At 34.3% G+C, this 14333-nt stretch overlaps 1 protein-coding gene across 1 annotated transcript; it reads right to left on the minus strand.

The window, feature by feature from the left end:
- Nucleotides 1-879: 879 nt before the first annotated feature.
- On the minus strand, nt 880-3921 carry LOC113780517 (receptor-like protein Cf-9 homolog). The gene is made up of 2 exons (XM_027326314.1): nt 1141-3921; nt 880-1014 (listed from the first exon to the last, which is right to left on the minus strand). The coding sequence occupies exon 1, from the start codon at nt 3792-3794 to the stop codon at nt 1170-1172; it is 2625 nt and encodes an 874-aa protein (XP_027182115.1). The 5' UTR covers nt 3795-3921; the 3' UTR covers nt 880-1014; nt 1141-1169.
- Nucleotides 3922-14333: the final 10412 nt, after the last annotated feature.

Below are 14333 nucleotides of genomic sequence, written 5' to 3' on the forward strand. Positions count from 1 at the left end.
CATCGTTGGTAATGGCAATCGACAATCGGCCTTTGACGGGAATTTTCTCTTTGTGCCTCTTTCAAAGCAATCAAGGTCAAAAAGAGTTCCTGTGCAATTTTGTTCGAAGGCAATCAATGATGAAAGTATTGGTTATGGAATTAGACAGGTTTGTTAATTTTGGTTCAAGATTTTAGAGGAAGAGAAAACTTGTATTAAACCAAACTAATTTGAATTATTAAAAAATTAAAGTGCAAATAATAATAGGACACTTGGCGCAATATTAGAGGTGGCATTGGATTGCCATAGAATATATGTCACCGAGGATCCCAAGTGCCCAAATTGTGGTCCGGATGAGTAACAACCGCGTTCCCCCCCCCCCCACCACCACCAAACGCCTTGTAATTTACAAACATTTCTCAGAACTTATTTCCACGTTTGTGTGTGTGTGTATATATAGATGTTCGTGGAGTTACAATTGTTTTGTTTCATTTTTTAAACATGAAATTTTATAATGTAATTTTTATTGCTCTTCACGTCTGGATTATTCTCTTTTTAGATTTTTTTTAGATTTATATATATTTGGTGATGTAATTTTTGTCATTGGTGCATATTTTAATGAAATTATGATATTTTATCCAAAAAATATATATGTATATATATATGTGCGCGTGCACAAAAAATATACTTTATAGTAATCAAAACACTCGCTATCTAACTTCGGAGAACCGTACTTGGAAGCGACTGGAAGCGCACTACTGTGTGAGTGTGTGACCACTTTGGTTACCCAGAATGGATCAGTCGATTTAAACGCCCCGTTTGGCAAGAAATTGATGTGTGAAAGATAACTGGCAGGGAATAGGACGAACTTTTAGGTATAAGAAAATTATGTCCCGTTGAGCTACATTGAAATGTCTTCTTGCTTACAATTATAAACCTACAGATTCAGCCGCAAGCAACCACAGTCACTTACAGCATAAAATACACAGCTGGAAATGAACCAAATCTTTTCTTATTTCCACTCCATGGTTAGACCTGGGCATTACAAGTCATATTTTTCGAATTAGCCATACCAAAAACTTGTCATTCAAAAAGCTATTGTGATTGATGAAAAAATAAAGAAGAAGGATAATAGGGGTAGAAAAAGAATGCTTTGCTTACCAGTTATGTAAATTATTGCACTGCCCTTCTTAAGTGCCTATGTGGATCCATTTCCTCGGTCGCCTTCGCAGTTTGAACGACTCTTCGACAATCAGTACAAACCATCTTGGTTTTCCAGTTGAGAAAATGAGACCTCCCATAACTAATCCGAGCACTAATCCACAGCCATATCCCAGCAGAACAGCTTTCCAAGTGAACCCATCAAAGAATTCAGAATCATCGTATTGTTGTTCAGCTTCCCATGGCGTGGCTGGTGGTGGTGCCTCTGTATCTCCACAATCTTTGGCCAGTGGAAATCCACACAAGTCCAAATTCCGTCTGTATGAATCATCTCCAAATGTATCAAAGTGCCTTCCTCGTGGAATGGGTCCGACTAGACGATTTTCCGAAAGGTTTAAGAATTCAAGAAAATCCAGATTCACTAGCTCCATAGGAATGGTTCCTTCAAGTCGGTTCCAAGAGAGGTCCAGAGATTCAAGCATACTCAAATTCCCTAATGCCTTAGGAATTGGGCCACTGAAGTTGTTATGAGAGAGAGTGAGTGTTTGAAGAGAATGAAGGGATCCAATAATCTCGGGAATTTGTCCTTCGAATCTGTTGCTTGAGAAGTCAATTGCTGTTCGAGTTATTAGGACTCTTTCAAGATTATACGCCATCCCTTTGATAACCAAACTCACAGAATGGATGTAATAATCATTACTGAAAGTTGACACCATATACTGGGCTTTCTTTTGTTGATGCTTTGAACTTTTCATAGCTTTGAAGTTGCTGAGAATTTCTTCAGGTAGAGCACCAGTAAGCTCGTTGTGGGATGCATCAATAATTCTCAGCTGAGGAAATGGACTTTTAGTTTGACAATTGCCAATTGCTCCGTGAAATCGATTAGATTTCAATACTAAGACCTCCATATTAGAAAGAGTTTCCAACCAAATTGGAAATTTATCATCTATCTTGTTGTTCCCTAAATCAAGGAGTTCCAGAAGTTCACAATGAGCTAAAGATCGTGGCACTGGTCCTTGCAATTGATTGTCATTCAGCAAAAGAAACTGCAGTGAGTTTCCTTTTGAAAATGTTGTGGGAATGGTGCCAAAAAGCCTGTTATTTCCCAAATCCATTGTGTCCAGATACTGGCTGGAGTTTCCCAAGCATTGAGGAATTGGGCCGGACAAATTGTTATTTGACAAATCAAGAATAGTAAGAAGGCTTGAGTTACAGATAGAAGATGGTATTGGGCCCTGAAGCGAGTTGGAACTCACATCTAGAGACGCCAGATGTGGAGTAACAGGTAGTTGGTCTATGGTATCAGTCAAAAAGTTATGTGAAAGGTTCAAGGAGAACAACTGAACCAAAGTCTTAGACATGAACCAGCTTGGAATTTTGCTGCGAATCATGTTATTTGAGAGGTCCAGAAATTCTAAACTCTCTGAATTTCTAAGAAACTCTGGAAACTCCTTTATCTGGCAAGAAGACAATCCCAAGGTCGTGAAATCTGGATAGGAAATGTTCACATTGTTTGTAGTGTTCCATGGTGCTTCACTGTTAAAAGCATTGTTTTGAAGCTTATTGGAGTCCACAAACAAGTCTTGCCCAACCCCCGTAAAAAGGTTTGATGAAAGTTCAAGGTAAAATAGGGTCGGAATGGTAAAAATTGATGGAGGAATTGAACCGCTTAGTTGATTACTGGAGAGATCTAAATGTTCAAGATGCGTAAGGTTGAGAAGTGAGATCGGAATGTTTCCAGACAATAAATTGTGACCAAGTGACAAACTACTTATCTTTTGTGAAATGGAAAATTTATCTGGAATTTTACCTCCAATATAGTTATCGTCCAGATACAAATCAGTAAGCCATGAAAGGTTGCCAACTGATTCAGGAATGACACCGAAAATTTGACAATAACTTAGATCCAAATAATTTAAGGACCCTATGCAGCCAATTAAATCTGGCAACGCAGCAGAGAAATTTGTATGTGATAGGCTCAACTGCCTCAGAGAATTTGAAATGCTGCAGTTCAACTTCGGTAAACTAACAGTAAGATTCTTGTTGTCACCTAACAAGAGAACTCGCATATTCGGCAGATGAAAAACATTACTCGGTAGGTTACCTCTTATTCCAGTATCTCTGAGGTCTAGATATGTCAAAGATGAAGAAAAATTCACCCTCAACTCAGTTGAGATGCTCACGAACGAAAGCAACAGCTCTCTTAAATGGGTTAAGTTTTGAAGCATCCCTTCAAAATTGCTAGGTTCATATCTTAGAAAACCATTTTGAGAGAGATCAAGTGAAATTAGGTTGGACAGGTGTGATATTTCTGAAGCAACTTCACCTTCGAAATTTGAAAATGAGAGATTGAGGTGGGTCAAACTTTTCAGCGAGCCAAATCGGTGTGAAATCCGTGAACCGGTGAAATCATTAAAAGCAAGGTTGAGGTGGCGGAGATGGGAGAGATGAAAAAGGCTAGAGTTTGGATGGATGACTCCCTGAAGTTCGCCGCAACTCAGATCCAGCCCAATCACACGACCGGTGAGGTTGTGGCATGTGACGCCGTCCCAACTGCAACAATCTGTATTTGCTTTCCAATGTGTTGTCTTTGGAAATGAATACTGACTCCATTCATCACAAATTGGAGAAGCAGAAGTTGAAACGCTAAACATTTCTTTGAATTGAAGCAGTGCAACAGCATCATCATGACGGCACAAATGATCTCCCAAGAAAGTGAAACAGATCACTTCTTGAGGTTGCAATAGAAAGAAGAAAAGGAAAGCACTAAAAAATGTTATTTGTCTCTTCATTGTTGCTTGATAAATTTATGATCAGCATAACGGTTTATATAAAGGTGTGGAGGAGGTCATATTCAAAGAAAGTTGTAAGAGGTTTTTCTTATAGGTAGAGTAAGGTGACAGTTGAAGTATGTGAAAAAAGAATCCAAAGCTTGAAAAGTAAATATTCAACATTTAATTTTTCTATTATTACGCGTAGAACAACATATGCAAATAATGAGCAACAAATTGCATCACTTTTTAAACCCAATTAGTTGATGAGATGCTGCAATTATCTAATCAACTTGGTGCAAGGATCACTATTCCAAATAAGGAATAGTGATACACTGGCACATATGTGAAATTGTAAAATAATTAACACATTATTTTTTTTGATGCCACCAATTTTTTTTTCTACATGGTATATGATTTCATATTTTTAGTTTAATTCTAGAATAAGATTTGGGTTCGTAAACAACTTGAGTTAAGCAAAAGGCATTGGGATTCAATGTTCCTATTTCCTAATTCCACATATAAATCTCAAGAACAATCTTGTAAATTTTCTTCAAGATTTATTGATCATGAAAATGCTTCAAAGTCACTTATCAAACATTTACCTTGAAACAAAAAAACATTTACCTAAACCTAAGGACGACCTGTGTCAAACCTCTTATCATTTCCTTCAAAAAAAAAAAAAAAAACCTATTATCAGTTTTGTGTACATCTTATAGGAAATGTCTTTCTATTTTGTGTCCTGAAGGACCTGAACGTACAGAATAATAGGTGGAACTAATTAATTTACTCAACAATATTTTAAAATTTCTATCCAAAAATTTGCACAAATTAGGGGTGGAAATAATGTTAGAATTTTAAAGTGGGCTTACTCCCTCTGTTTAGGTGTGCTTAACTTGTACATTTAGAACAAAGTATTATAAAAGCCTTACAAGAACCTGCACACTTTTGAACGTATGCTTGTAGTTTGTTCGAATTAAGTCTCGTGTGAAATTTTAACGTTCTTTAGTCATTCCACTATTTTCAACTCTTGAAAGATCAGTTTCATACTTTGCCTAACAACCATTATTCTTTTCATACCCTAAAAACAAGATATTTAGTCTGTACTTGGGGATGGAGTTTAAATGGATATTTTATATGTCAGTATATTCTATATTTCACAGTCTCTTTTTTTTTTTAATTATGGGGAGACTCCAAACCTTATAAGAAGAGGCCGGAAAAAAAAAAAAGAAACACTTGGGGATTAAACTGAAAATGTCTTTCTATTTCACATTTTCTGAACAATGTTTTTCTATCAACATTGAATCAAAATAACAAACTAGCAAGATATCAAAATCGCTTTAAATTTAAACCACAAAAAGAAGCAATCAAGCATTTGAATATTAGATTCCTCCTTTTTCCTTAATCACATTTTGTATATGTTAAATACTGGTGTAGCAAATATATACTACATTCCCTTTATCTTGTGCACAAATGGACACTTCCCTTTGGATGGCTACAACACTACATTCCCTTCCATGAAAAAGTTAATGTTGTTGATACTGGAAATCAAATAATTAGTTAATGTTGTTGATACAGAAACACAATACCCATTTCATACAGTTTATAGAGAGAGAGAGAGAGAGATGTAAGCGTTAGATATAATGCTCATAGTCATAAGTATCTTATTTTTGCAATTTAGGAGAGATTCTAAATCTTACTAACTACTTTAAGGGGGAAAAAAGCTTTATAAAATTATTCTAGAAAACTATAAGAAATTTTTTAGAAAGATGCATTTTCTTATACGGTAAAATTTTTCATCCTGGTTCATTATGTGGTAGTTTTGATCAAAGGCCATTCTCTCGAAATAATTCTCCGTTCCCTTTTCCTCAAAATTGTCGTACCGTTTGGGGTGGAATATCTGAAGCCAATTGAGCTGGTCCTCTCATTTTTAGGTCCACTCAGGAGTAAATTCTATCCAAGTTCCTTACAAGAGTTTCACTTTCAAGTTTCAACATCATTAGATTAGTTAGTGATCTAACACTTATTCCACGGACCCCAGAAAGTCTTGGCATGCTTAAGAAAAATTATGCATTCCAACGTGCAAATTGGTATGAAATGTTCAATCCCCAAACCCCACCCCACCCAAAAAAAATAGAAAAGAAAAAATAGGTTTAAACTTTAAAGTATTGTTTATATCTTTGCCGTTCTGCATATTACCACATAATCCTCTAATGTTTGAAAATATCTGTATAAGCCCCTTACAGTATTATGTAAAATAAAAAAAAAATAGATGTGCTTTCAAAAAGATATATAAAAAAGATAAAAAAATATATAAAGGGATTGTTGTTCTTTTTCTATTTTCATGGTCAGTGCCTCACACTTATATTTTCTTTTGCCAAGTTAAATTAATGTTAACTCTTCTAGTTTTCATTTTCATAGTGTAGCATAGTGTTTATTCTTTCCAAATAGCAAATAGTTTCTACGAATATTCTTGTTCCTCTTGTCCATATCAGGACCATATTAAAGCAGCAATTGAGAAACACAATTTAAAAGCTGAAAAGATTTATATGTTATGCATAGTGCCAAACCATTCTTTCATTTGTCTCCAAATTTCTGGAGAACTTTTCAAAGAATTATGGAGATAAAAGCTTCTGAAATTATACAAGAGCAATGTGATGCTTAAATTGATTTTCATAGAAACTTTCATGGATCTATGAAATTTCTTAATCTGAAAATATACACGTAATTAATACAAGATAGCAATTGTTTGAAATATTTCTTGAATGGTACTCTAATTTTACATGCAAAGTTCTAGAAATTTAGTTGCTAAAAAAGTTTGTAACTAAGGATTTATTGGCATGATTGAGCACTAGAAGGGTTCATAAGAGAAAAAAATGAAGCAAAATAGATATCAAAATATAGTGTGCATAACTTATGAAGGAGTAAGATATCTAGTACAAAATCAGTTAGATAACAAATATATAGTAGATTATGTGTCATTTTCTTTGATGGTATATGACAGGCGTCAAACCTGTGCAATAATAAATACCTGCTTAAATAAAATACAAATTATGTATATAGCGGTAAGCAGGGTCGAATCCACAGGGACTGGGGATAATTTAATTTCTTCTCAAGTTCCAGATATGGGGGGTTTTGAAAATGATAGTAACTAAATTACTTGGAATAAATTAATTAAAATAAAATAACTACAACTCAAATAACTAATTATCACAATAAAAATAATAATGGACGAACTCTAGCCAAGAGACAACTTCGGAGATGGTTCACTTAATTCGATCACAGATGCAAGGATTATTCCAGTTACTATCTGATAAATTAGTTATAGTTGTCATACACGCGATAAACAACCAACTCTTCCTCAATTTGTCGATAGCCAAGGTACGACCGTTGACTATTTCTCTAATCAGGAAATAACCCTAGGTACGACCATAGAAGTTCAATTCCCTAATTGCATGAATAATTAGAAGAGCATAATTCTAACCAATCAACACGCTACGAGGATCTCTTTAAGTTAGCCTGCCTATCTCCCTGACACAAACCCAATCATGCCAGTTGCCACCAGTTTAGAATAATTAAACAATTACGGATTTAACTACCCTAATTGGCTTCAGGTTATTGAATTAATCTAGAATCCGGGCCCTGGATAATCGAATAATAAAACAACCATATGAACATAAAGCAGAAGATAGAAAAATACCAGTGAATAATGGGAATAAATAAAAACTAATTCGATCTCACAAATTTAGTAGAACCAAATCCTCCGTTGTTCTTGACTAGACAAACTTAGCCACGCCTCATGAGAAAATTTTCAAGTAATTCCACTGAGGTCCAGGCCATCAAAAGAGCCAAGAAAGAAACGAAAAAAACTAAAACTATCCTAAAGCTTCGATAAGAACTAAAGATAAAAAGTATTCATCCCCTGATCTCCATCCGTGTACTTGTTTTTAAAGCCAGAGATGACTAATGCCTCTCCTAGTGCGTGGATCCCGCCGAATTGAGAGTCAAAGTCCAAGAAGGAAACTCTGCCGAATTGAGAGAAAACCAAATCCACAAGGTGGGTCCTGCCGAATTGCTTCTTGTTTCCCATCTCTGTACGTTACTTCTCTTAAAGGCCAAATGAAGAAAAAGCCTTTTCTCCTCTCGTGGTCCCCACCGAAATTGGGAAGCTAAAAGAAATACAAGAAGAAAGCTCCGTTGATGTTTTAGCCTTTAGGACTCTTGGTCCGCGGCTACTAGTCAGCCAGGAGCAAAGACCAAGGCAATCCGTCTCCTCTTGTGGGCCAAGTCCATGGGACTTTCTTCTTAAGTCTCCCACTTATGGAGCAAGTCCCTCCTTTTTGGTAATTTTTTGCTTCATTCCCTGAAATTAAATCCAGATACCAAATCTAAGTAGATATCGACAATTAACACAATATTTGGTAGGGATAAAAGAGAAAATTAATAATAAAATTACTAACAAATTATACCCTATCAGTATAGGATCCAACTTTTGTTTCCCAATAATTTCTAATCCAAGTGAATGTAATTCGTTAACAGTTAAATTTAGCTAGGGATATAGAGTACAATCTGGGTTTAGAAGTGCTTGAAGATGACCTATTCTCTTTGGACCGGAAAGACTTTAAGTTATGACTTTTAACTTTCTTTCACCTTTTACAATAAGTTAGTTTAAAAAAGGATAGATCGTACTACATTTTTGTCTACATGCAATTCTGTAGAAGACCCGTCAGTTCAACTTCTAATCAACACTGTTAAATTTTCTGCCAGATTCGACACATTTGCGTGTCTTAATTGGAATGCTTAGCATAGAAAAAACATTGTGTGACAATATGTAATATTCTCTATAGTAAAGTGATGTGTTGAAGAATTACTGGGAAATATGTTGAATTGATGGAGTCAAGTCTTTGGAAAAAAAATATATGGTCCAAATCAACCTATCTATAACTTTCTAAATTGTGAAATAATCACAATGACCTGAATCTTTCTAAAGATTCTTTGGGCCATCGTCTTCCTTGACATAATTGATGAAGACTTTCAGGGAACTTCCTTGTTCCTATTGTCCATTTTAGAGCAATTGAGAAACACAATTTAAAAACTGAAAAGACTTGCTGCATATTCATATAGTAGCCAAACCGTTCTTTCATTTGTCTCCTAATTTCTGGGAAATTTTTAAAGAATTATGCAGATAAATGCTCCTAAAGTATATGAAAATAGTGTAATGCTTGAATTGCGTGTCATAAAAACTTTCACAGAACTGTGAAATATTTTCTTGCATATGTATATATATACATACATACATATGTGCATACGTGCATGCATAATACAAAGTAGCAATTGTTCGAAATGTATTAGAAAAAGCTGTAAAAGTTTTGTCAATAAAGATTTATTGGCATAATTGAGCAATAAATTAAGGGGTCACAAGAAAGAAATGTTAAGTAATATCGACATCCAAATTAATCATTAGAAGCTGACCTTGTGCCTAGCTCATAATATATAAGATTGTAAATAATTTTCTTTGATAGCAAATCAAAGGCTTTGTTGTTAAAATTGAAAATGAAGCATCCTACATTTCCGAATGAAAGTGAATGTATATTACAATTTTGTCCGAATTACCTTAAAGTGATCACTCTTTTGAAGGGCAACTATGTGTTAACCACTTTTTTTTTTTTCTTCACCTAGTGGCTAGTACAACTAGTTAGTCTAGGAAAAAAGAGATTAGTCTAGAAAGGGTAGCTCCCGGATCCAGTATCACTTTCCTCCTAAGGCATTCCATGGAAGAGCCGTGTGTTCAACTTCTACTATACATTGTTAAAATTCCTGCAAAACTTATCTTAAGGCCCAACTAACAAAAGTATGATTTTCTAAATTAGACTATGTTAGGCAGCATTTGTGAAAGGCCCGATTCTTAAGGCCCAACAGACATTCGTAATGCTGCTTTGCATAAAAAAACCATTTTGCTTGAAATATAAAATTTAAATTTGAAATTTAATTTTTACACACATGTCATGAATCAAACAGTGATGATGTATATACTGTCAGTGTATATAAGATTTGCTCTTCTACATTCGTATAACATTGGTTAGGCTGTTGGAAAGTATTGTAGGGAAAACACCCCCGAATTCATTGTTGGAGAAATCAACAATGCACAACCTTCTAAGTCTAATTTGATTCTTGAATGTGCCAAAGGATCCAAAAACCCATTAGCTTTCAGGCTTAAAGACTTGGAATGTGGAAGATTTTCTAGCCATGTTGGAAAAACGTCACTTATATTATTGTTCCTGACATCAAGGATTTCCAGTTTTTTTCACATTGGCCAGTGATCGTGATAGTGAGTACTGACCCTTCCAAAAAATTGCCATTCAAATCGAGGTTTGTAAATGTCCTGGCAACGCTTGAGAGCTTAAGCTTACAAAAAATTGTGGAATCCCACCATTGAATTTGTTTATAGACAAGTCGAGTATTGTAAGTCCTCATAAATTGCAGACCGAAAGTGGCAATGGACCCTGGACTGGAGATGATTGAATCCAACAGCTAGAGTTTTCCAGTTCTCGGAAGTTAACCAGCTGGCAACAGGGATTAAGGAATATCATTACGTGAGAGTTATACAGAATCTAAATGGTTCGAGTGTCTAACCAAATCTGGCAATTCCTTCATCCGAGAAGAGGAATACAAGTTTAAGGAATACAAGTTTTGTCAAATTGGAACACGTATTATTTATAAATTTCCTATGAATTCCTCTATTTGAAATCCTAGGATATGATTATGTTTTGGAACTAAGTGCAGTAAGTTCAGAAATCGGAATAACTAGGACGGAAGTGTACCATTGAATAGAGATGACAATTGGGGCGGATGCCTAGGGGCTAATAGGACGGGTGCCTAGGATATGCTTATGTTCTAGCAAATAATATTTATTTTAATTAGTTACAAACTTATACTAATAATAGTAGCAGTTATAACTATTATATAATGTATATTAGTGAATGTAATATAATTGATATTATCAATTATACTAATAATTATACATGTCTATAAATAGAAATTATTAATTATTTATATTAAATTTACTAATATATTCACACTTAATACAATAACACTTTTTTTTCTCAAAAAAAATACAATAATGAATTAGTGATTGTATTTATTACAAAAGTGAAAATTTCATTACTTTAGTTGTATTTGTTTCATCATGTTGGATTGTATTCAAATAGTTTTTGTTTGATTGTTTTTATGGGTTTCAATTGTGAAATTACAATGGATAATGATTTGGTTATATATTGATATTTTAGTATTTAATTATTTGCTAAATTTTGACTACAGTAAAATTATATGATAAATTTTTATTAATCCTCCCCCACCCCAAATCTGCCCCCGTTGCCATTCCTACCATTGAGTAAGTTCTTTGATAAAGGAAAAAGGTTGAGTTTTTGGAGCCCATTCATGTTAGATGGAAGCAGGCTTGCTAGTAAATTTTCACTGATATCTAATAGGTACAACTAGACCATTTATGTTCTAGCATTGCTGCTCATTGTAAAATTTGATTGAAATCAAGATTTTACCAAGAATAGGCTCTTGATTGTAGTTGTTATCTTTTTATATTTCATAATTGCAATCTTATTTTCAGTGAACCAATTTGATTGTTTCTCTTGACAAGAATTGAGCATCAAGTTGTTTGAAGGAGTGATCCTTGCCTAGCTCCAAATCTCGACTTTCAGTTGTGAGGCATTTGAAGGCGCAACTATTTTGTACCATTAAAAAGTCACGTCTTGGTTGGCGGGAGAACGATGTAAAGTATGCTTCTCGTAATTTTCTTCTGAAAACACAAACTAATCAGGGATACTTGTCCTATTTTCTTATTTTATATGGAATTGTCTTCTTGCTTTGAGCCTTGGAACGACAGATAAAGTGGCAGGGAACCAAAATCACGATATAGATTTGATAACCGTATAAAAACTAAAAATCAAGAATAAGAGAACCAAAATGAAGCCAATTTTATTGCTAATCTTGCCTTATTGCCACTTCATTCCGGAGGCCTGGAGCTTGAGGTCCAATTTTCTATTGATTATCCATACATAAAAAAGGTAATCCTATGAATAAGCATCATTCACTAATCAATTTTATCATGGGGAAGAAGCAAAGAACAAGATAGTTATATGCAAATGGTTATCATGCAAGGACAGAGGTAGAACAAAAGAAGAAAGGAAAAAAAAAGGGTAAATTACATATAACCTTCTTGTGTTTTATCTATTGCCACATGACCTCCCTAACATTTTAAAATATCCACTTCATCTTCATCCTCCTATGGTATTATGTAAAGTGGAAACTTGATGGAAAATAACCTATGTAATGTTCTTAATTGAAATACCAATAATGTCCTTATTTAAATGCTAAATCAATCGGAGGCTTAACTACCCTGCATAAAAGTATAAGAGATTATGTGAATAACTACAAAAATTATATGGAATAAAGTGAATATTTATACAAACTATAAGAAGGTTACATAGAGATTAAAATTTTATAGCACGTGCTTTTAGAGAGTATTTGATATAAACACAGATAACTAATTGTATATTTCAACCATTTTTTACTTTACATAAAATCACAGGAGGATTGTGTGACTATTTTGAAACCGTAGGGAGGTTATTTGACGTTATATAAAACTATAGGGGGTTATAAGTAATTTACGCAAAAAAAAAGCGCATATTGCTTGCCAATTTTGTAAGTTGCCCCTTCTCAAGTTCCTTTGTGGATCTATTTTCGTCATCTTTTCCACCGCTTATACGACTCTTCAACAATCCGTATGAACAGTCTTGGTTTTCTATTTGAGAATATGAGACTTCCTTTTGCTTATCCGAGCACTAATCTGAAGCAATATCTCAAAAGAACAGCTTTCCAAGTAATCCATCAAAGAACTCAGAATCATACTGTTGATGAAAAATCCCAATGATGATGGTGGTGGTTTTGCCCATGTATCTCCACAATCTTTGGTCATCGGTAATCCACCTAACACCAAGTTCCCTCCACACAAATCATTTCCAAATGTAACAAAATGCCTTCTTCGAGGAAAGGGTCAAACTAGATGATTTTCTGAAAGGTTACGAACTCAAGAAATGACAGATGCGGAAACTCCGCAGAAATGATTAATCCTTCAAGTTGATTGCAAGAAAGGTCTAGAGATTGAAGCATATTCAGATTCCCTAAGTAATACCTATGGAATACGACCATTGAGGTGGTTTTGAGAGAGATCGAGCTGTCAAAAAAGGGTCCAATACTCCATTTAAATGGTACTTTCATGATCCATTTATTCCCAAAAAAAAAAAAAAGTCGGCCTTAGTTTGATTTTTTTAACAACTGAGCCATTTTACAGGTTTAAATTTACAGGTCCCATGTCAATTGGATTCATGTTCAATTTTGACCTCGTCATCCTCTTTTCAATCCCTCCTGAGTCTCATATTTGTAAAGCTCTCCTTAATAACATTTACTTGTATTTTTATAAGTAAATAGTAGTATGATTTTTATAGCTAAACCTATGGTATCTCCGTCCTTGACAGATGTCTTGAACTACTAATAGCGCTTGCTTATCCAATGGCTATCTTATTATGATAATGTTTCGAACAAGTTTTTTGAAATTGTCAATATACTAGAATGATACGTATGATTGGATTTTTTTCCCTTTTCTAGGTTTAAATAATTCTGTGATTTGAAACAATTTTTACTAGTTAATTGAAAAACTTGCGTCTATCCAGAAGAAAGAAAAAACCCAAGATGGACAAAACTTCTAGGGTTAGTTCCGCTTTGTACTTTCGGACTATATTTATATTTTCACTTTGGTCTCAAAACTTCAAAACTGTTGTACTTCAGTCGCTCACTACAAGAGAAGTAACTATTTACTATGATATTTTCAATTACAAGCCTATTTTCATAGCCTATAATGATGAATAGGCTACAAGTTTCGTAGCCAGTAGTATAGTTTTTGGCTACAAAGCCTTCAAATCGTAGCAATTTTAGTCACAAAATACTTCATTCACACAATTTATATTGCAATTTTTTTAGAGTTTTTGTAAAAAAATGTATTGTAGCAATTTGATATATGTGAGGTAAAAAAATAATTAAAAAATACGTTCACGGAAAACGTAACCATTTTTTGTTGGAAAATTGCTTTCCAGACAAGGCTTTTTTCTACTTTTCCCGACGAGATAGAAATCTTGGACATTCTTCTTGGGCAATGGCTATGAAGATTTAATCTTTTATCTATGAAACAATTTTGTAGCCAATGCAAATACTCATTTGGATACAAATTAGTTTTGTAGCCAATGCAATTAATCTTTTGCCTACAAAGTTTGTTCCGAGCCATTGCTAATAGTCATTTGGCCATGAATAAGTTATGTAGCCAATGCAGTTGGCCTTGGCGACGAAAAACTTCTT

This window comes from Coffea eugenioides, chromosome 1, assembly GCF_003713205.1.
Source record: "Coffea eugenioides isolate CCC68of chromosome 1, Ceug_1.0, whole genome shotgun sequence".
NCBI lineage: Eukaryota > Viridiplantae > Streptophyta > Magnoliopsida > Gentianales > Rubiaceae > Coffea > Coffea eugenioides.

Coding starts and splice junctions, on each gene's coding strand:
- LOC113780517 (XM_027326314.1), bottom strand. CDS start 3,794: ATGTTTAGCGTTTCAACTTCTGCTTCTCCAATTTGTGATGAATGGAGT.